A 23,125-nucleotide genomic window follows, 5' to 3' on the forward strand; every position below is an offset into this window, starting at 1 on the left:
CCACTCGCTTTGATCTCCATCTGGACCGTAGCCCCGCCTCCTTTCGCTTTGATCTCCATCTGGACCGTAGCCCCGCCTCCTTTGGACCCCGATATATGATGGACGCACTTTAAGCCATTTATTTGTTCTCACAAATTCAATTCATTTAAGCAAATAAGGGAATGATTCGTGGGAGTTGGTACATTTTCGTTGAAGAACTTCATCTCTCGTGATTCAATTTGGCAAAACCGCAATGGTTCCTTGATTTGTCGATTTGTTCTGCGCTTGCGCGTATTGCGTCGCCTCCTTTTGAGCCGCAACCTTCTTCATGGTGACTTATGTCGTAAATTCAAACCTACGAAAGTATTTTTATTCCAACCATGTCAGACCATTTGAAGAATAATTATTTCCTATGTTCGACTCTCTTGTTTTTAATAAACCTAATGCCACCGAAAGAAGTGACGCTCGAGTTGCAGAAGTGACGCAATGTTCCGCGCATGCGCAACCCCAAAAGTCAAGGTTCCGTCCCCAGTCACAATCTTGTCGTGACCGTAGCGCGCCAAGTTTTTCCTCAATTTCCACCACTTAACTAAACCCACGCGTGGCCGATGTGTCTTGCTTAACTACTCTTCCGTCTTAAGTTTCAGTCAACATCATCTTCAAGGCGTCTAAAGCCTCGTTGAAGCTTTGCGGCCTACTTTAGTTTAGCCTGCTAGCATCAATCAAAGGTGCCTCCATCAGAATTCCCGTGTGGGAGTGTTCCACGAGGAACACTCGATTGTTTGCAAAATAAGGCATGCAAAAGTTGTTCTTCACATACTAGAAGGTGGGTTCACTTTTTATATTTATATATTCTCTCAATGTGTTATAAAAGGACTTTTTTGTGCGCTGCAATTGATTTATTTAAAAATTCTCAGGTCGACAGAAGGTACAAGCTTGATTTTAAGACAATAAAACAGTACAAACAAAACCATGCAGAATAAATCATGGGAAAAGTACAAATCATAACAACTATTTCCCATTTTCATACTGTAATGCATATAAAAATATGAAATCATAAAAAGGCTATATATATATATATATATATATATATATATATATATATATATATATATATATATATATATATATATTTATATATATATATATTTATATATATTTATATATATATATATATATATATATATTTATATATATTTATATATATTTATATATATATATATTTATAAATATAATGTTTCCTTTGTTTAAGAACTCTAAAAACAGCTTTTTTTCTCCCACTTATTTCAATCCAAAAATATATTTCAAAATTATTGATTTAGAAAAATAAATCGATAAAACTGAATGTTGCCTCCTTTTCCATTTTTTTTAATGTCAACAAAAAAAGAATAGCTGTCATTTTTCCTTTTTAATTAAAAATGATTAAAATTTATATTTGATGCTTCACCCTTTTCTAAAAGGATTCCAAATAAATTAAAATCTCAAAAATACAAGCGAATATCTGCAAAGAAGAGGCTAAAAAAAGATTTGGAAAAACTTCAAGGGCCTGTGAGGTTACTTTACTGACCAATAGTCCTTTTTTAGTGAAATACACTTCAAAAAAACGTTTAAACCCCTTTGGCTATTGATGAGAATACTACAGTAGTCCTATGTTGACAACATCACAAATGTATGGCATCCTCTTCTGTTTAGCTTCGTTACTGTAGCGACCAGCATATTAGTCCTTTCTTTCCAGCCTAACCACTGCAAATATAAGTATAAGACTTAATTACCAGTCTAACATAAAGAACCTCTAGATAGAATAATAGACAGTTTATAAAATATATAATTTATCTTGGGGTCTTTGCAGGTTTCAGAAAATATCTTGGTCCTGATGGGAAGGTGTCAGAGTTTTCTGGTGCCAAAGAGGATGTTGAGCCCCCTCAAATCGAAGAGGAGGAGCCAGAGTTCCCTCAAGACAGAGAGAGCGAAGAGCAACTTACAATAAAAAAAAGGAGGAAGAAGATGTCACCTGGTCAACTGGTGCGTCCTTGAAGAGAGAAGATGATCTTGGCGTGGCCAGCGGAGGGGCAGAGCCTGCAAACACTTTAACATGGCCCCAAATTAAAGAGCAATAGAGAGAAGAGCAACTTTCAATCAAAAAGGAGGAGCAGCAAGATGCCACTTGGTCAACTGCTGAGCCTTTCAAGAGTGAAGTTGATCTAGACGTGGCCGGCAGAGGGGCGGAGTCTCTGCACGGCAGCGACTCAACAAAAGGATGGCAAGAAGAAGCTTTTATTGCTCCTCCATCAGATAGAGACGACTTGCTTTATGATAATGATGACGATGAAGGTCTTACGAAAAATCCCAGTGGCGGCAAACTCTGCAAATGTTCTCAGTGTGGGAAAACCTTTGGTAAAATGTTTACCTTGAAAAGACATATGGCAACCCACATTGGGCAGAGACCGTTTTTGTGCTCAGTTTGTGGTAAAACATTCACAAACAGAAAGCAAACTTAGAAAGCCACACAAGAACCCACACTGGTGGAAAACCATTTTCCTGCTCAATTTGTAGTTACGCTTTCTTTCGAAAGCAGGACTTAATCATCCACACAAGGACCCACACTGGTGAAAAACCGTTTTCGTGCTCGATTTTTGGTAAATCTTTCTCTCTCAAGCACAAGTTAAAACGCCACACAAGAACCCACACTGGTGAAAAACCATTTTCCTGCTCATTTTGTGGACAAGCCTTTTCTCAAAAGCAAAATTTAAGAACCCACATTAGAATCCACAAAGGGGAGAACTCCTTTTCCTTGCGCAGTTAACAACTTCACCAGAACTGACTTTGGGTTCATTTTGTAGTTCTATTACACTTTTATATTTATCCAAACGGATTTGATTGGCATGTAACTAAACTTATCTGGCAATTGATATGTAACTGCCACATTTTAGTTTCACTGTATTTTTTTGTGTATTTTAATGTCAGTTTCAACATACCTCCTGTAGTGGGTGCAGTGGCGCTTGAGCGAGCGTACGTTTGCTAAATGGGAAGATAAGTGCAGCAGAAGAAGCGCTCTCGGTAAGAGAAAGGCAGCACGAGACAAGCCCAGCCAGAAAGTTGCAAGCTAAAGTAATATAAAGAGAAATAAAGAATAAAACCCAAGCTAATTCCTCTTTGTACTCAGCCAACGAGGTGTATTGTCAATTTTTGTGTATTTCTTTTATTTCACAAATTGTCTATTTTTTAAAGCTAATTTTCGTTTTTGTGTGTTATTAGTTATCGAGGTGTTATTTGTAAATCTGCCAATAGGGATTCAATAAATTCATCAGTTTGACAAAGACACTTAGTACTCACAAGTTCCGTATTTTCACGCCTATAAGGCGCGCATAAAAGTAAAAAAAAAGTCAAAAATTTTCTCCAAAATAGACAGGGCGCCTCATAATGCAGAGCGCCCTTTGTGAGCGCCGAGCGCCGCCAAGCGGCGCCGAGCGGGAGCGCTCGCGGGGGCGCCGAGCGTCTGGCGATAGCGCTGGCTACCGGAAGCAGCTTATTTCCGGGTTCCGGTGCGCAGTGACTGCTGGGAAATATAGTTCTTCCTCGCTACACCCACATGCTAAAAACATGTTTTAAAAAGGCAACGGAAGCAAAACTGAGTTCGGTTGTACTTTATTTAGACATTTTACAATTTACTCAAGTCATCATCACCTTCAAATCCCTCAAACTCCTCATCTTCTGTGTCAGAATTAAACAATTACCCAAACGAGCCTTCCAAATAGCAGCCCCCCCTCTCTTCGTTATCAGAGTCACCGTAATTTCCATGTGGCTCCTTAGAAATTATGCCGGCTTTGGCAAAAGCTCGAACAACCGTGCAAGCAGACACATTCGCCCAGGCGGCAACGATCCATTGACAAATCGTAGCGTAAGAAGCCCGGCGCTGCCTGCCACTTTTCGTGAAGCTGTGTTCGCCAGCGATCATCCACTACTCCCACGCCGCTCGTAACTTTGTTTTGAAAGCCCGGTTGATGCCGATGTCCAGCGGCTGTAATTCTTTGGTCAAGCCTCCGGGAATGACAGCAAGCTCTGAGTATACGTCACGTAACCAGTCTCGGCGGCGCTCGTGACGTATATGACGGCTCGCCGTCTGTTTTGATTTCCGACTCCATGCGTGCTCATCTCACAGTGACGGTTAAAAACCAGATCATGAAAATGAACTCAGACCAAGAACTATATTTCCCAGCAGTCACTGCGCACCGGAACCCGGAAATAAGCTGCTTCCGGTAGCCAGCGCTATTGCGTTTCGATCTTAATCCATATGAAATATGTAATATATATGCGTCTAATGAAATGGTGCGTGCTTTGTGTGTCTAAAATACAGAAATAGCACTCGTTACTGACACTGGCGTAAGAAACGATGCGCCAAATAGGCGTGAAAATACGGTAGTTTACAAAGCTACTAGAAAATTCTGAAGATTAAATGAAATAAAACAACATTTGACTTGTTTTTCTCTTTTTCAAACAGAGACAAATTCACAGCAGACTAATTTTATCAACATGATTCAAAAATTATACGAGGGATTCTCGTCATTTCTGCCAATTAATAGATAACATACACACACACATTTGTGTCTTTTAAGTCTTATGAATAATTCCTTGGCAACAAACTTAGTATTATGTATTATTAAGTATTTTTAACCAATGTGTTGAACCACAAATTGAGCAAAGAAAGGGCTTTTCGCCACTCCGGGTTAAGTCTTCTTTTCAGGTTACTTTCTGTGAAAATGTTGGAAAATTAACTCCACCTGGAAAAGGTTTTTGAATTGTGTAGCTTTTTAATTGGGCTGTTGTAGCGAATCTGTGGCCAGAGACTGAGCAGGAAAACATTGTTCTCCAGCGTGGGTTAATAAGTGTTTTTTAAGTGTCTCCTTTGGGAAAATGTTCGGCCACAAACTGAACATGAAAATGGTTTTACAGCGGTGTGGGTTCTTATGTGTATTTTTAAGCTTCCTTTCTCTGTAAATCTTTTACCACAAACTGAGCAAGCAAATGGTTTTTCACCAGTGTGGGTTGTTATGTGGATTTTTAAGTTTTCATTTTTAGAAAAGGCTTTACTCCAAACTGAACACGAAAATGGTTTTTCACCAGTGTGTTCTTGCATGACTATTTAAATGTCCCTTCTGTGTGAATGTTTGACCACAAACTGAACACGAAAATGGTTTTTCACCAGTGTGGGTTCTTATGTGGGCTTTTAACGTTGCCCTTTCTGTAAATGTTTTACCACAAACTGAACACGAAAATGGTTTTTCACCAGTGTGTGTTCTTGCATGACTAATTAAGGTTCCCTTCTCTGTAAATATTTTACCACAAACTGAGCATGAAAATGGTTTTTCACCAGTGTGGATTCTTGTGTGCCTTTCTAAGCTTCCCTTCTTTGTGAATCTTTTACCACAAACTGAACACGAAAATGGTTTTTCACCAGTGTGTGTTCTTGCATGACTAATTAAGGTTCCCTTCACTGTAAATCTTTGACCACAAACTGAGCATGAAAATGGTTTGTCACCTGTGTGTGTTCTTGCATGACTATTTAAGTCTCTTTTCTGTGTGAATCTTTGACCACAAACTGAACACGAAAATGGTTTTTCACCCGTGTGTGTTCTTGTGTGCCTTTTTAAGTGTTGCTGTTGAGAAAAGGCTTTACCGCAAACTGAACACGAAAATGGTTTTTCACCAGTGTGTGTTCTTGCATGACTAATTAAGGTTCCCTTCTCTGTAAATATTTTACCACAAACTGAACATGAAAATGGTTTTTCACCAGTGTGGATTCTTGTGTGCCTTTCTAAGCTTCCCTTCTTTATGAATCTTTTACCACAAACTGAACACGAAAATGTATTTTCACCTGTGTGTATTCTTGCATGATTATTTAAGTGTTGCTGTTGAGAAAAGGCTTTACAGCAAACTGAACATGAAAATGGTTTGTCACCTGTGTGTGTTCCTGCATGACTATTTAAGTCTCTCTTCTGTGTGAATCTTTGACCACAAACTGAACATGAAAACGGTTTTTCACCTGTGTGGGTTCTTGTGTGTATTTTTAAGTATCTCGTGTGTAAATGTTTTACCACAAACTGAACACGAAAATGGTTTTTCACCAGTGTGTGTTCTTGCATGACTAATTAAGCTTCCCTTCCGTGAGAATCTTTGACCACAATCTGAACACGAAAATGGTTTTTCACCAGTGTGGGTTTTTGCATGAATATTTAAGTTTCCCGTGTGTGTAAATGTTTTACCACAAACTGTACATGATAAGGGTTTCTCCCCAGTGTGGATTCTTGTGTGTATTTTTAAGTTTCCCTTCTCTGTAAATCTTTGACCACAAACTGAACACGAAAATGTATTTTCACCCGTGTGTGTTCTTGTGTGGATTTGTACTTTTCCCTTGTCTGTGAATCCTTGACCACAAACTGAGCATGAAAATGTTTTGTCACCTGTGTGTGTTCTTGCATGAATATTTAAGTTTCCCTTGTGTGTAAATGTTTCACCATAAACTGTACATGATAAGGGTTTCTCCCCAGTGTGGCTCCTCATATGTCTTTTCAAAGTAGACTTTTTCCCAAAGGTTTTTCTACACTGAGAGCATTTCCAGAGTTTGCCGTCCTTAAGACCTTCATTGTCATAAAGCAAGTCTTCGCTTTCTGATAACAGAGCAATTAAATTGTCTGCTTGCCCTTCTGCTGAGCTGCCGTTCGGAGTCTCCGCCCCTCTGCCGGCCACGCCCAGATCATTTTCACTCTTGAAAGGCTCACCAGTTGACACAGTGACATCTTCTTCCTCCTTTTTGATTTGCTGTTGAGGGAACTCTGGCTCCTCCTCTTTAATTTGGGGTAACTTTAAGGTGTGTGCAGGCTCCGCCCCTCTGCTGGTCACGGCCAGATCCTCTTCCCTCTTCAGGTTTTCACCAAGTGACCAGGTGACATCATCTTCCTCCTTCTTGATTGGAAGTCGCTCGTCTCTCATTTGTTGTTGAGGGAACTCTGGCTCCTCCTCTTTAATTTGGGGTAATGTTAAGGTGTGTGCAGGCTCCGCCCCTCTGCCGGCCACGCCCAGATCATCTTCACTCTTGAAAGGCTCACCAGTTGACACAGTGACATCTTCTTCCTCCTTTTTGATTTGCTGTTGAGGGAACTCTGGCTCCTCCTCTTTATTTGGGGTAAGGTTAAGGTGTGTGCAGGCTCCGCCCCTCTGCTGGTCACGCCCAGATCCTCTTCAGGAATTCACCAAGTGACCAGGTGACATTATCTTCCTCCTTCTTGATTGGAAGTCGCTTGACTCTCATTTGTTGTTGAGAGAACTCTGGCTCCTCCCCTTTGATTTGGGGGAGCTCGAGTTCCTTTTTAAGGCCAGCAGACTCTTTCCCATCAGGACCAAGATATTCTCTGAAACCTGCAAAGACACGAAAATAAATGATATGTTTCATAATCTGTCTATCCAAAGAGAAGTCCTTTAGGTTAGACTGGGAATGTAAAGTCTTATACTTATATCGGCGGTGGTTAGGCTCGTAACATGACATTAACTTGAAATTTAACTGAAATCAACTCAAATGACTATACACACCCACACATATTCGACCACATGGAACCATCTCAATAAGCTTGTATCTCCAATTTGTCTCATATCTTAAGGGAAAAAAAATGCTCGGAATTTAGCTCGTTTCTCAAATTTCCCGTAAATTGGGACACTCGTATGTCAATGTATTCCTGTAATATGCTGGCTGCCACAGCAAATGTTCAATTAATAAGGAATAATTAAAGCACTTGCGGGTGACCCACATTGTAAACAACAGTTTGAGGAAAACAGAGTTCACCTTCAAAATTAAAGTCCAATTAAGAGCACACCTACACATTTCAATGTTTAAAAATGTTTTGTTTTATTAAACCCAAAGGATTCTTTAATCTCATCTCATTTTCTGAACCCCTTTATCCTCATCAGAGTCGGGGGGGGGGGGGGTGCTGGAGCCTATCCCAGCTAACTTTGTGCCAGAGGCGGGGGGGCACCCTGAATTGTTGGCCAGCCAATCGCAGGGCACAACGAGACAGACAACCATTCACACTCATACCTAGGAGCAATTTAGAGTGTCCAATCAGCCTACCATGTCTTTAGAATGTGGGAGGAAGCTGGAGTACCCGGAGAAAACCCACACGCGTCAAAATAAAAAGGTTAAAAAAAAGAAAAATAGCCTTTCTATAAATGGTCATTTTTAAAGAAACTAATGCTTTACTATACATGGTCTTTTTATTATTAAAAAAGCCTTACTATGCAAAGTCTATGCATGTCTTTGGAGTGTGGGAGGAAACTGGAGTACCCGGAGGAAACCCACGCAGGCCTGTGGAGAACATGAAAACTCCACAAAGTTGGACTTGACCTGGATTAGAACCCAGGACCCCAGAGCTGTGAGGCCGACGCGCTAACCACTCGCTCCTCTGGGCCGCTTTTCACATTTTTAAGAACTTAAAAAAAAAAAATAACTTCACTGCTGAGTCCTAGTAGCAAGCGGAAGACATGGGAGTTGCTTCCGCTTGAAAAATAATTTAAAAAATAAAAAAACATTTTCCCCATACAAAATCTGCAATGTAGTGAAATGCTGAGGGATTACTGTACTTGAATTTGCAATTGCATCGCACAAAAATAGCACTTCTACAATTACCATTAAGCCTTAATGGTTTAGGAAATATATAGATATAAAAATGGACCCACCTTCTAGTCTGTGAAGGACCACTTTTGCATGGATTATTTTGCAAAATGTCGAGTTTTCCTCGTGGAACTTTGCTGCTCTTTTCCCACACGTAAATTCTGATGGAGACGCCATTGATAGCTGCTTGCTCGGCTAAGTTATAGAGGGCGCAAAGCTTCAAAGTTCTTCGACGACTTGAAGAGTTGTTCCTTTGATATATGCTAACCGACTGAGCTAAAGTAGCCCGCAAAGCGGACATAGGAAATAATTATTCTTCAAATGTTCTGACATGTGGTTTGAGCAATAAATGTTTGCGCAGGTTTGAATTTAATTGAAAATTAAATTAAACATAAATCACTTGAAGATCGCATCTCAAAAGGAGGCGTCGCAAAACGCGCATGCGCAGAAAAAAATCGTCCTTGAGAATGGAGCTGTTGCTGTTTGGCCGATTGGCATCACGGGAGAAGTAGTTCTTCATTGAAACGGTTTGAACTCGCAGGAATCAGTCTCTTATTTACGTACCGCTCTGCCGTGGTCAGGAGAAAATTTGTTTAATTTTAATTTCAGTATTCGTGGACATTGTACACAATAATTAAGACACTGTCAATCACAAGTTATCGAAGAAGCACATTTTAAGAAATTATATCAGAAAATTAGCAATTTCTCAAAGGTGTCTTAAACCCAAAAGGAAAAGTTTGTTTTTTCTTTTATTTACATTATTCCCTTAATCCGGACCAACCACTACATGTAAATTATGTCTTGATTTTCCCATTTTTAATGAATATTTGCAATTTTTCCCTCCAATTTTTTTCTTTTTGTGTTTTAGTTCAATAAGTATTTTGTAAAATGTAAAAATAACTATATATAAATATTTTCTACAAATGATTAAGACATCTTCCCTTACTAAGAAAAAAAGCTCAAATAAACATTGTTTTAGATCTATAAAAAATATTTAAGGCTTTTCATCCAGTTCTTTAAATCCGATTTAATATCTCTCTCCCCTCTCTCTGGTGGGTGACACAGGGGGAGGTGACCACAGGTGAAAGCAATGGACAATCACAACGATAAGTTTCAAGCCATCAACATTTTTTTTCATCCTAATGATTATAAATAAGAATATTGAGTATTATCTGTTTGTTCAACATTACAATAAAATTTAAAAAAAACGATTCACATTTGACTTCATTTACCGACTGCCAGGTCTATTTACATACAGATCAAATCCGTTTGGATAAATATAAGCGAAAAGAACTACTCCAAAATGAACCCAAAGTCAGTTTTTATAGTTAAAAAAAAGGAAAATAATTTCGCAGGCCGCACCAACGAGTGGCAGTGGGCCAGATTTGGCCCTCGGGCCGCAACTTTGACACCGTTGTTTGAACGCTGCTCTCGTTGTTGTTTAGTGCATCAATATCTCTAGTATTTGAATTTTCGATTTACAGCATGGACATAAGTGTTATGGCACTCAAGCATGTAGCCAAAATTGGAGGGCGAGTAGCAGGAATGACTCTTGAACGCCTCTGGGAGGCGCTCGCGCTTTGCGTAATTTGAAAAATACATTGTTTGTTTGTGATAAGGATACAATAATAGGAAAGCTACTGTTTAATGCCGTTGTTAAGTATTAACACGCGTTGAGACTCATTCTTTCCCTCCTAGAGTGGTTAATTTAAATAGAAATATAATTTATTACGTCTTTCTTCGAATGGTGCTAGTGCAAATTCATGAAAATGTACGTACGCTACTATAGTGTCATGTCAAAAGAATACCTTTAAGGGACTATATGGAAATAAAACGTGAACCCACCTTCTAGTCTATGAAGAACAACTTTCTCGTGCGTTATGTTGCAAACTGTCAATTGCTCGTGAGTTGAATGCTCCTGTTTGACCTCAAAAAGTTCCTCCTGGGGCTTTGGCCGTTGTGTTCTTGCCGACATTTCCACACGTGAATTCTGATGATGGCGGCGGCTTTGATAGCTGCTAGCTAGGCTAAGCTAAATTAGCCAGGAAACCTACAACGAGTTCTTCGTCGAATTGTTCCTTTAATAGCTGCTAGCTAAACTAAAGCATAAACAATCTCTTCGGCGACTTGTTCCTTTGATAGCTTTTAGCTAAATTAAGCTAAAGTATAAACAAGCTATTTGACGACTTGTTTCTTTGAAAGCTGCTAGCTGGGCTAAGATAAAGCAGGTTTTGCTGATAAATAGTGATGAACGAGCGACACTGGTGCGTCAGCACTGTGCCGAAAAGAACCACGTGACTGATACAGAAAATGTATCGTTTGGCCAAAGTGTTTAGTATACGGAAATAAACTTTATCAAAGTGTCGTGGGTCTGTTGGATGGACTTTTACGTAATTATTGATAATTCTGAGTTTCTCCCAGTGTGGAATTATTTTGATCGTATCATGAAGGATTTGTTCTGCGCATGCGCTTTAAGCGTGTGTGTGTGTATATACATATACATACACACACACACACACACACACACATGTATATAGTATATATACACACACATATATTTATATATATATGTATGGCTGATATTTAAGGTCATAAAGTAGCTTATGCTAGACACGTCGGGGAACCATAGGTTAAGTTTTGGTGGCCAAACAAACTTTTCCTTTTGGGTTTAAAATACCTTTGAGAAATTGCTAATTTTCTGATATGATTTCTTAAAATGCGCTTCTTCGATAACTTGTGATTGACAGTGTCTTAATTATTGTGTACAATGTCAACGAATACTGAAATTAAAATTAAACAAATTTTCTCCTGACCACGAGAGAGCGGTACCTAAATAAGAGACTGATTTCTGCGAGTTCAAACCGTTTCATTGAAGAACTACTTCTCCCGTGATGCCAATCGGCGAAACAGCCACAGCTCCATTATCAAGGACGTTTTTTCTGCGCATGCGCGTTTTGCGACGCCTCCTTTTGAGATGAATCTTCAAGTGATTTATGTTTAATTTAATTAAAACCTGCGCAAACATTGTTTTGCACAAATCACATGTCAGAACGTTTGAAGAATAATTATTTCCTATTTCCGACTCTCTTACATTTATAAATCGAAGGAAGTGACGCTGCGACCGCGCATGCGCAGTTTTCGCCACCAAACTTAACCTATGGGTCCCCGTCGTGTCTAGCATAAGCTACTTTATGACCTTAAATATCAGCCAAAATCATTTTCAAGACCTCGTTGAAGCTTTACGGGCTACATTAGCTCAGCCTGTTAGCATATATCAAAGGAACAAGTCTCTCACGTCGTCGAAGAACTTTGAAGCTTTGCGGCCTACCTTAGCTTAGCCTAGCTAGCAGCTATCAATGGCGTCTCCATCAGAATTTACGTGTGGGAAAAGAGCAGCAACGGTCCACGAGGAAAACTCGACATTTTGCAAAATAATGCATGCAAAAGTTGTCCTTCACAGACTAGAAGGTGGGTCCATTTTTATATCTATATATTTCCTAAACCATTAAGGCTTAATGCTAATTGTAGAAGTGCTATATCTGTGCAATGCAATTGCAAATTCAAGGACAGTAATCCCTCAGCATTTCACTACATCGCAGAATTTTTATGGGGAAAATGTTTTTTATTTTTTAAATTATTTTTCAAGCGGAAGCAACTCCCATGTCTTCCTCTTGCTACTAGGACTCAACACTGAAGTTTTTTATTTTATTTTAAGTTCTTAAAAATGTGAAAAGCGGGCCAGAGGAGCGAGTGGTTAGCGCGTCGGCCTCACAGCTCTGGGGTCCTGGGTTCAAATCCAGGTCAAGTCCACCATTGTAGAGTTTTCATGTTCTCCCCAGGCCTGCGTGGGTTTCCTCCAGGTACACCGGTTTCCTCCCACACTCCAAAGACATGCATAGACTTTGCATAGTAAGGCCTTTTTTAATAATAAAAAAGACCATGTATAGTAAAGCATTAGTTTCTTTAAAAATGACCATTTATAGAAAGGCTTTTTTTCAAATTTTTTACCTTTTTATTTTGACGTGTGTGGGTTTTCTCCGGGTACTCCGGCTTCCTCCCACATTCTAAAGACATGGTAGGCTGATTGGACACTCTAAATTGCTCCTAGGTATGAGTGTGAATGGTTGTCTGTCTCGTTGTGCCCTGCGATTGGCTGGCCAACAATTCAGGGTGCCCCCCCGCCTCTGGCACAAAGTTAGCTGGGATAGGCTCCAGCACCCCCCCCCCCCCCCCCCCCCCCGACTCTGATGAGGATAAAGGGGTTCAGAAAATGAGATGAGATTAAAGAATCCTTTGGGTTTAATAAAACAAAACATTTTTAAACATTGAAATGTGTAGGTGTGCTCTTAATTGGACTTTAATTTTGAAGGTGAACTCTCTTTTCCTCAAACTGTTGATTACAATGTGGGTCACCCGCAAGTGCTTTAATTATTCCTTATTAATTGAACATTTGCTGTGGCAGCCAGCATATTACAGGAATACATTGACATATGAGTGTCCCAATTTACGGGAAATTTGAGAAACGAGCTAAATTCCGAGCATTTTTTTTCCCTTGAGATATGAGACAAATTGGAGATACAAGCTTATTGAGATGGTTCCATGTGGTCGAATATGTGTGGGTGTGTATAGTCATTTGAGTTGATTTCAGTTAAATTTCAAGTTAATGTCATGTTACGAGCCTAACCACCGCCGATATAAGTATAAGACTTTACATTCCCAGTCTAACCTAAAGGACTTCTCGTTAGATAGACAGATTATGAAACATATCATTTATCTTCGTGTCTGTGCAGGTTTCAGAGAATATCTTGGTCCTGATGGGAAAGAGTCTGCTGGCCTTAAAAAGGAACTCGAGCTCCCCCAAATCAAAGGGGAGGAGCCAGAGTTCTCTCAACAACAAATGAGAGTCAAGCGACTTCCAATCAAGAAGGAGGAAGATGATGTCACCTGGTCACTTGGTGAATTCCTGAAGAGGGAAGAGGATCTGGGCGTGACCAGCAGAGGGGCGGAGCCTGCACACACCTTAACCTTACCCCAAATTAAAGAGGAGGAGTCAGAGTTCCCTCAACAGCAAATCAAAAAGGAGGAAGAAGATGTCACTGTGTCAACTGGTGAGCCTTTCAAGAGTGAAGATGATCTGGGCGTGGCCGGCAGAGGGGCGGAGACTCCGAACGGCAGCTCAGCAGAAGGGCAAGCAAACAATTTAATTGCTCCGTTATCAGAAAGCGAAGACTTGCTTTATGACAATGAAGGTCTTAAGGACGGCAAACTCTGGAAATACTCTCAGTGTGGAAAAATCTTTGGGAAAAAGTCTACTTTGAAAACACATATGAGGAGCCACACCGGGGAGAAACCCTTATGTACAATTTGTGGTAAAACATTTACATGCAAGGTAAAGTTAAATATTCATGCAAGAACACACACTGGTGAAAAACCATTTTCGTGTTCAGTTTGTGGTCAAAGATTTACAGAGAAGAGATACTTAATTAGTCATACAAGAACCCACACTGGTGAAAAACCATTTTCGTGTTCAGTTTGCGGTAAAGCCTTTTCTCAACAGCATAACTTAAAATCGCACACGAGAACACACACTGGTGAAAAACCATTTGCGTGTTCATTTTGTGGTCAAAGATTCACATGGAAGGGACACTTAAATCGTCATGCAAGAACACACACGGGTGAAAAAACATTTTCGTGTTCAGTTTGCGGTAAAAGATTTACAGAGAAAGAAAGCTTAAAAATCCACACAAGAACCCACACTGGTGAAAAACCATTTTCGTGTTCAGTTTGTGGTCAAAGATTTACACACAATCAAAACTTAAAAAGGCACACAAGAACCCACACTGGTGAAAAACCATTTTCGTGTTCACTTTGTGGTCAAACATTCACACGGAAGGATTACTTAATTAGTCATGCAAGAACACACACAGTTTAAAAGTCATTCTCGTGTGCAGTTTGCGGTAAAACATTTACAGATAAGGGAACGATAAAAACCCACATAAGAACCCACACTGGTGAAAAAACAATTTTCTGCTCAGTTTGTGGTCGAACATTTTCCCAAAGGAGAAGCTTAGAACACTTATTAACCCACACAGGAGAACAATGTTTTCCTGCTCAGTCTGTGGCCACAGATTCGCTACAACAGCCTAATTAAAAAGCTACACAATTCAAAAACCTTTTCCAGGTGCAGTTAATGTTCCAACATTTTGACAGAAGGGAACCTGAAAAGAAGACTTAACAACCCGCAGTGGCGAAAAGCCCTTTCTTTGCTCAATTTTTGGTTCAACACGTTGGTTAAAAATACTTAATAATACATAATACTAAGTTTGTTGCCAAGGATTTATTCATAAGACTTAAAAGACACAAATGTGTGTGTGTATGTTATCTATTAATTGGCGAAAATGATGAGAATCTCTCGTGTCATTTTTGAATCATGTTGATAAAATTAGTCTGCTGTGAATTTGTGTCTGTTTGAAAAAGAGAAAAACAAGTCAAATGTTGTTTTATTTCATTTAATCTTCAGAATTTTCTATTAGCTTTGTAAACTACATTCTTTTCCTTTTTTAACTATAAGAACTTACTTTGGGTTCATTTTGGAGTATTTTTCCATTTTATATTTATCCAAACGGATTTGATCTGTATGTAAATAGACCTGGCAGTTGGTATATGAAGTCAAATTTGAATTGTTTTTTATTTTATTTTAATGTTGAACAAATGGATAATACTCAATATTCTTATGTATAATCATTAGTATGAAAAAAATATTGATGGCTTGAAACTTATCGTTGTGATTGTACATTGCTTTCACCTGTGGTCGCCTCCCCTGTGTGTCACCCACCTGTTTTCCATGTCTCGTTAACCCATGGCTTACTGCTTCCTGTGGCTTTTTGTTCATTTTAATTTTTGGGGGGTGTAATTTTTGATTTTTGGCTCATGTTTTCAGTTTGCTCTTTGTGTTTTGAATTAATACTCTTTATGTATACCGTAATGATTGTATTGACTCACTACGAGTGATGGGTTTGTGAGCATCACTTGTCGTTTCCATATAGTGACCCACTGCTTCGCAGAATACTGACACAATATGTATATATATATATGTATATATATATGTGTATATATATATATATATATATATATATATATATATATATATATATATATATACGTGCGTACGTGCGTGCGTGCGTGCGTGCGTGCGTGCGTGCGTACGTACGTACGTACAGTTTTAGCACCTATCCCTAATTCCTTAACTCAGTCTGATCTCATCTAACAAATGTGCGCGTTCAGCATCGAAGGAAGAAACCAGGGTTTGCGAGTTACTCCACAGATGGTTTATTCCAGAAATTGATCCTTACAGAGCTCCGGGCCCCCTCCCAAATAATAGTAAACCAGCTGCGCGTCGTAATGCACAGTGGAGGATGAAAAGACAACGGTCCACACCCGCGTTTGCACAGTTATAGTTAAACAAAAATGAATATTCATTCGCTGATTCTAATGATATTCGGACTGTCCCACGACGATTCTGGAGGGGTGTCCTCCCCTGAGATCTGCTTGTCCACGAATCCACGTCTGGCTTGGTCGCTCCCTCCGCAGGAATTCCTTTGTTTCTGGTATCATCTGGACCATCGCCCTCTCCGCGGGGATCCCTTTGTCTCTGGTTTCATCTGGACCACTTATCACCGGGACCACTTGTCACCTGGACCACTTATCACCTGGACCACACCTTGAAGCAGAAACTCAGACAAAAGACCTTTTGTTCATTGTAAATGAGTTGAGAACAATAGTTTCAATCCTACTGTGGTACTATATCAAAAATGCAACAGCTACAATAAAATGAAGGAATAAAATATGTCATATTCTTCATTCCCTCTCTTGGTCTCCCAAAAGAGACCATACCGACAAACAACACACAAGTTAGTAAGAAAAAACTAAGAAGAGTGTTCATTTGACAAACTCAAATGGTGAAAGTGAAAAGTGGAGTCCGGCGCACTCACCAAAGTAGAAGATTTGCCCGTCATGCGGCTGAAAGAATTGGCCCGAAGCCTTAGCGTGGACGTCGGCTCCTTTGCTGAGCAGAAGCTTGACGTAGCTGAGGCTCCTTCGCTCTATGGCGATGTGCAGTGCCGTCTGCCCTGTTTACCGTCGGCGAAAAACATTTCTACAATGGATGCAAAATGAATGCTTGGCGGAGTATGCAAACTGACCTTTGTTATACATGTTGGTGTAAGCCGCGTTGACAAACGCTTCAATGTCACCCATCCTCTCTGAGACGTTGATGAGGGATTCGACGGTGGGATTTGTGCCACCTCGGAGGTTGAGCAGAGCCTTCATCAGAGCCGTTTCCCCGCACGTCTGGTCTGCGGGACAAACATTTTTTATGGGTCAAACTGGGAGGACAGGCTGTCTTGCATGGTCATTTTTTTGAACGAAAAAAAAAGCCTTACGATACATGGTCTTTTTTATAGGAAAATAGCGTTACTATAGTATATGGTCTTCAAGGAAAAAAGCCTAACTAAGCATGGACTTTTTTTTTAAATAGCCTATACATGGTCATTTTTTGAACGAAAAAAAAGCCTTACCATACATGGTCTTTTTTTTAAAGGAAAAAAGCCTTGCCGTCTTTTTTGGGGGGGAAATAGCGTTACTATATATAGTCTTTTTTTTAAAAAGCCTTACTATACATGGTCATTTTTTGAACGAAAAAAAAAGCCTTACCATACATGGTCTTTTTTTTAAAGGAAAAAAGCCTTGCCGTCTTTTTGGGGGGGGGAAATAGCGTTACTATATATAGTCTTTTTTTTAAAAAGCCTTATTATACATGGTCATTTTTTGAACGAAAAAAAAAGCCTTACCATACATGGTCTTTTTTTTAAAGGAAAAAAGCCTTGCCGTCTTTTTGGGGGGGGAAATAGCGTTACTATATATAGTCTTTTTTTTAAAAAGCCTTACTATACATGGTCATTTTTTGAACGAAAAAAAAAGCCTTACCATACATGGTCTTTTTTTTAAAGGAAAAAAGCCTTGCCGTCTTTTTTGGGGGGGAAATAGCGTTACTATATATAGTCTTTTTTTTAAAAAGCCTTACTATACATGGTCATTTTTTGAACAAAAAAAAAGCCTTACTTTACATGGTCTTTTTTTAAAAGGAAAAAAGCCTTACTATACGTGATCAATTTTTTTAACAAATAAAAGCTTTTTTTTTTAAAGAAAACTAGCCTAACATTTCATTGATGTATTAACATGTATTAGTTAATGATATAGTTACATCTTTAAAACTACAATAATGGTTGATGATAAAAAACTGAATTGATTTCTTTCACCAGTATGTGGCTTTTGTCTTGTTGTTGGCAACGGCATTAATGTATCCCAAAAATAGATGGAAATAGAGAAGTGTTTGCGTTAACACTCACACTCAGAGTCGCTGAGTTTCTTCGTGTTTTGGTCCAAGTAGTCGTAAAGGCCTTCCAAGCTGAGGACGTCTCCTCCGGCCGCCGCTTTGAACAGGCTATTCAAGTCAAACGTCGGACTGTCCCGAAACACACAAAAATAAAAAAAAATAAAAAATGACATTTCCCTCCTTTTTCCTGTAGAAAAAAAGTCACTTTCAAAGTACTCACGTGATCGCAGGTAGCCCTGGCCCAGGCAAATTGGGAGGATCGAGGTTAGAGGGACTTTCAGGTCTGAGCTCCACCATTTCCGTTTCCTCCTGGTTGTCGGTGTCGTTGGGCGCTTCGGGGTCCGGCTGGGCCGCGCTCAGAACCGAGCCCTGCATGTCTCCTGCAGGAAACGTCCTTTTTTTGTCTAACTTCAATTTCTTCATCTGCAGATAGAAAAGCTTTTATACTTACTTTGTATTCAAGTTTCGAGAGAGAAGAGTCATGTTTATTACACAACGAAAATAACTGATCATAACAAATAATCCCCATTGTGATTCTGGGTTAGTTCAAATAATAACAAATAACTTACCTTGAATGAATCAATAGTTTGGCTTTCTAGGAAGATTTTTGTTAAGAAAGATCAAACTCGCGGCCCTCGGGACGATAATTAGCAGGACCCGTTTTAATACGTCTTAATTATGAAAGATGAATGTTCGCGCGGCCCGCCCGCAACATTGATATTAATGACACTTGTTGTGTTCGGAGCTGAATGAACCAATCACGGTGAGGTATACGGCTCTGGAGGGCGGGACATCGGCCGGGCTGTCCAGTGCCTCGCTCACTCACTCATTCATTCCTCCAATCAGCTGAGCGGCGTCGTCGGGGAGGCGGGGGCCCGGTTCCTCCGGGCCAATTACAGCTGGGCGCCCCGCCGGGAGGAGTCGGGACAAAACCTGACCTGCAGGGCCAACTTGAGACTGCCGGGGCATTAAAATGGCTTTTATTAATGCCAATAACTCTAACATAAAAGCACAGCGTTCAACACACACATATATATATATATATATATATATATATATATATATATATATGTATGTATATATATATATATATATATACATATATTGTTAGAATTATTATGGAATATTCTATATGTGTTGTAAGTGTGACATACTAGAGTGTTTGATTTATTAACGATTGCATGTAAAGAAGGTATAACGAGTTTGGATTGAATGGGTGTATCGGTGGTCGATTGTTGATCCTTGGATCCACATGGCAAGTGTGGGGCATGTTAAAGAAGATCGGTATTCGATTATTGATGTCTTAACAAATAGCTTGAGGCACGGGAGATGTGTTGAATGTTAGAATTATTATGGAATATTCTATATGTGTTGTAAGCATTTTTCAATAAGTAATAAGGCTATAAACCAATTCACGAACCATGGACACTTTTCCTCCACATCGTCTCCTCAAGGCCCCACAGCTCGAGGACACATTGTTTTCACACACGCTTTTCGGCAGAACACAACGGGACTGTTTTGACGGGACTCCAGCAGAAGATGGCGATAATCGCATTATTGTTTGAAAATACGGCTTTGCTTTGTTTACCTTGAAAGCATTCCTCACACTGTTGTTTTCTAACCAGCGAGGGTGTTATTGTACTGATTACATAACCATGTTTTTCGAGTGTCGCGATTAAATACAATGATTCAGTTACTGCAATTCAGAATGCACTGGGGGCTAAGACGGTGTCACATTGCATCTCCTTGCAAGTTCGCCGCAGAGTTTGTTGAAAGATGTTTTTCCTTTTTTAATTAAATATTACTAATAATGATTTAAAAGGTTTGAATCATTATTCCAACATTTGGTCCTTCGAGTAGCCGGGGTCAACAAACCGATAGGGAATCCAGACGCTGCGGTTTAATATCTGGAGTGACCGTGCACGGCGAAAATCCCTTTTCCAGGCCGGACTATTTCTCAGCAGCGCCTGTTTTCTAATCGGTTGACGACTATCCTCTTGGTAAGCATCTTTCGACATTTCTGCCGAGTCCGCGTGTGATGGCTGCATATTGTCGACGGGTTCCGAGTGCGTGAAGGGCATCACACGCGAAGGCCTTATTTTGAGAAGTAAGGCTCGCATCCTGGGGATGGCGATTTTAAAACCCTGCGGATACTAGTCACTAGCAGGTAGACACGGTGGGGTCTATAAAAATGTGGTGGTCGACATTGGTTGTGTGTGCGTAGTTGTTAAAGAAAAAAGGTACTACGGGGGCACACGAATCCACTCCAAAAAATGGGTGGTGCAAACAGTAAAACGGCTATTGACGACGATCCAAAGATGCGTCTGCCGTGTACAGATTGGATTGTTGAAAATCAAAGCGCTACAAGGGTTAAACACCTAAACTTATGGATAAATAAATATGGATTTGCTGGCCAGCTTAATATGCATAAGATATTGATACTGCAGGATAAAATACGTGCTAAGCATGGGGGAAATCTTAACAAAATGGAGCAGGAGGGGTATAATGATACCTATTATTGGTTTATGATACATGGGTTAAATCAGTTGATAACGGTGGGACTGGAAACACAGAGGCTGTGTTATTCCACAGAAAAGAGGACGGCTAGCCCGGTGGGGAAGAAGTGTGTTGTTGTCGTTAAAAAGGAGGGCCCCCTCCGACAAATATGACCAGGTCGGGAGGGCCCGTGGGGGACATGGGGAGAAAACACTATCTCCCCAGGCCGGGGCGCCGCCAATGAGTGATGTGTTATTGAACGATATCCCATGATCGAAGTTGCTGATACTAATGTGGGCAAGGAGCAGGCTCCTACTAAATTTGGATGTTCGAATCCAAAAGCTGATGGTGGCCCGTTGTGTCATGACGGGCGTAATTTGAATTTGAGAGTGCATGAACTGATTGATCGGGTTACGGGGAAGTTTAAAACAAAAGTTAATTATACCGTGATCAGCAGAGCTAAGCAGAGGGATGGTGAGCCTTTTGCAGAATATCAAATCAGGATGACGGCTTGTTTTAAGGCCAACAGCGGCCTCGCTGAAGACCACGCGGTGGGCAGCATTTATCAGGAGCAGCTAAAAAATGTGTTGCATGCTCATTCAAATGTGTTGCATGCTCATTCAAATTATACTTATATATATTACATATATCGCGTGATTGCCTGGACAAAAATGTCTCTAAAAACAAGGCAGGCCTGCTCAAAATGATTTGAATGAGGATTTTGAACATGAGGATTTTGAACATGAGGATTTTGAACATGAGGATGTTGAGCTAATTTTAAACCAGAGATCACATTCTTTGGGAATGAATTCAATTGGATTTTTTTGTGTGATGCTGAAAGTTGTAAAATGGCAATTAAAATGGTTATTTCAAAGAATGAAATGGCTTATTGTGGCTTATCCTGGTGTCGTCCCCGTCTGCTAGCGGGAATATTTTGGTTAACAGAAATACAAAACAGCAAATTAAATGTTTAGCGGGGTTGCCAAAACTGCGTTTTGGTCAGACTCTAAACTTGCCGAATAAATGCTTTGATTGCGGGGGGAGCGCTCTGTTTTGATGCGGCTGAATATTACAATAATTGGCCTTGGGGGTGCTGAAGCAAACTTGAGGGCAGAAATGGGTTTTGCTATGATATAGTTGTGCTTGCAGCATATAAAGATTATGGGGTCTTGGCAAACTATGATGATATAGTTGGATATCGGGAGAGTAATTAATTTAGTTTATTAATTTAGTCTTCTCTAAAAAATAATTGCTCACAGGAGGCACAGGAGGGGAAGCATTGGGCACAAATAAAAAGAGAGCACTTAGGAATGTCAACATTGATAAGCTGCTTCTGCAGCGAGCGTGAAGGTCACAGTCAGCGGGTAAGAGCGCGCTTCCGTTTAAACATTTCAGAATAAGAACAAAACATGGTCTGCAAGGGATGCAGAGTTCCGCGATTATCTTCGCATTTATTTTTGGGATTTAATCAGAAATGTCTTTCGAGGTGATAGAAGATCTGTTTGGCTTTGGAATTGGGAATAATACTGTTATTATTGGTTTCTTTTTACTTTAATATAGGAGATTGGCTGGTTAAAGAAAAATGAATGGATTTTTTTACAATATTATGGCATATTGGTTACAATTTGTGGGTCCTTTATTAAGCATTGAAAATTGTAATTAGGAAATGCCTAGTAAAAGGTGGATTTCTCTAATTTAATTATTGTAGATTTTTCTTGTGGTAACAGGGAGCTATAAGAAATGGCTCTTATCTTAAGTAAACATAGTATGGGGTGATTTGCAATTTATGTCTTAGGTATTAAGGGTTATTTGGTTGTTAAAGAAATCAGACATGAAATTAACAATGCGGAAATGAGAAATTTCATGGCATTCGTCCAAATTGTTAGGTAAATTGAACCTGGCTGGGGTAGATAAGATAATTGGTTAAGGATAGGCATAGTTTCCCTAGAAGAAACATGGAGCGTCTTTAGGTGCACAAAAGACTTTCCTTGTTTGACCTGAAGGGGGCGTATGCTTTGGTAGGTCATATTGATGACTATTGGGACGTTATTGCTGTCTATTGCTTTAGGGGCATACAAATTAAGAATTTAGCCAAAACTTACTGCATTGCAATTATGGGGTTAATACAACTGAATGTTACGGTGATAACGATGGGCAATAACAAGCTTAGATAAAGGGGAATATCTACAAACAAACAAAAAATCTAAATTCAGGTAGGGCCTTCCATGGTGTGAAACAAGTGATGAAATAATGTCTATGTTTTAAAAATAACATCTCCAAATTATAAAATATCAACCTTGGGGAAATGCTTTAAGTAGATGGGTTGATTAGAATGGGCAAAATTCGATAACATTGAAAGGGGGTGAGATAAAGTTTTTACAAACGGTTAAAATACAAAAAGGGGGTGTGTGTGTGTTTCAATGTGTCACAACTTTTCCGTTATTGCCTTATTGGCGAATAGATAGTTAATCACAGCCACTCGCATGGCAATCTACATGCTGACTGAATCTAATACATTAATTATCTAGTTTCTTCAGGCATCAATCTTGCGGTTCGAGGATCTACTAATGCGGAGTGGATCCAGACCTTCCGGAGTG

General features: G+C 39.8%; 4 protein-coding genes across 4 annotated transcripts in view; 1 reads left to right on the forward strand and 3 right to left on the reverse strand.

Moving 5' to 3' along the window:
- Nucleotides 1-23,125, reverse strand: part of LOC144065978 (uncharacterized) — a 206,738-nt gene that overhangs the window by 143,762 nt on the left and 39,851 nt on the right. The gene's annotated exons all lie outside the window — the stretch shown is intronic.
- Nucleotides 3,609-11,061, reverse strand: LOC144066004 (uncharacterized). Its single transcript, XM_077589288.1, has 2 exons — nt 10,484-11,061; nt 3,609-7,392 (listed from the first exon to the last, which is right to left on the reverse strand). The coding sequence occupies exon 2, from the start codon at nt 6,964-6,966 to the stop codon at nt 6,016-6,018; it is 951 nt and encodes a 316-aa protein (XP_077445414.1). The 5' UTR covers nt 6,967-7,392; nt 10,484-11,061; the 3' UTR covers nt 3,609-6,015.
- Nucleotides 11,783-16,484, forward strand: LOC144065998 (uncharacterized). The gene is made up of 2 exons (XM_077589282.1): nt 11,783-12,106; nt 13,429-16,484. The coding sequence occupies exons 1-2, from the start codon at nt 11,995-11,997 to the stop codon at nt 14,568-14,570; spliced, it is 1,254 nt and encodes a 417-aa protein (XP_077445408.1). The 5' UTR covers nt 11,783-11,994; the 3' UTR covers nt 14,571-16,484.
- LOC144066006 (transient receptor potential cation channel subfamily V member 4-like) lies at nt 15,944-18,916 on the reverse strand. The gene is made up of 5 exons (XM_077589290.1): nt 18,602-18,916; nt 18,253-18,455; nt 18,046-18,161; nt 16,840-16,992; nt 15,944-16,767 (listed from the first exon to the last, which is right to left on the reverse strand). Exons 2-5 carry the CDS (start codon nt 18,453-18,455, stop codon nt 16,577-16,579), a joined length of 663 nt encoding a protein of 220 aa, XP_077445416.1. The 5' UTR covers nt 18,602-18,916; the 3' UTR covers nt 15,944-16,576.

This window comes from Stigmatopora argus, chromosome 20, assembly GCF_051989625.1.
Source record: "Stigmatopora argus isolate UIUO_Sarg chromosome 20, RoL_Sarg_1.0, whole genome shotgun sequence".
Lineage (NCBI taxonomy): Eukaryota > Metazoa > Chordata > Actinopteri > Syngnathiformes > Syngnathidae > Stigmatopora > Stigmatopora argus.

What these genes read in the sequence shown, in the direction of transcription:
- LOC144066004 (XM_077589288.1), bottom strand. Translation starts at nt 6,966, where the DNA reads ATGAGAGACGAGCGACTTCCAATCAAGAAGGAGGAAGATGATGTCACC.
- LOC144066006 (XM_077589290.1), bottom strand. Translation starts at nt 18,455, where the DNA reads ATGAAGAAATTGAAGTTAGACAAAAAAAGGACGTTTCCTGCAGGAGAC. An exon ending in CCAGGGCTACCTGCGATCAC is followed by an intron (nt 18,162 to 18,252) that starts GTGAGTACTTTG and finishes GTTTCGGGACAG; the next exon opens with TCCGACGTTTGACTTGAATA. An exon ending in GAAACTCAGCGACTCTGAGT is followed by an intron (nt 16,993 to 18,045) that starts GTGAGTGTTAAC and finishes TTTGTCCCGCAG; the next exon opens with ACCAGACGTGCGGGGAAACG.
- LOC144065998 (XM_077589282.1), top strand. Translation starts at nt 11,995, where the DNA reads ATGGCGTCTCCATCAGAATTTACGTGTGGGAAAAGAGCAGCAACGGTC. An exon ending in TGTCCTTCACAGACTAGAAG is followed by an intron (nt 12,107 to 13,428) that starts GTGGGTCCATTT and finishes GTGTCTGTGCAG; the next exon opens with GTTTCAGAGAATATCTTGGT.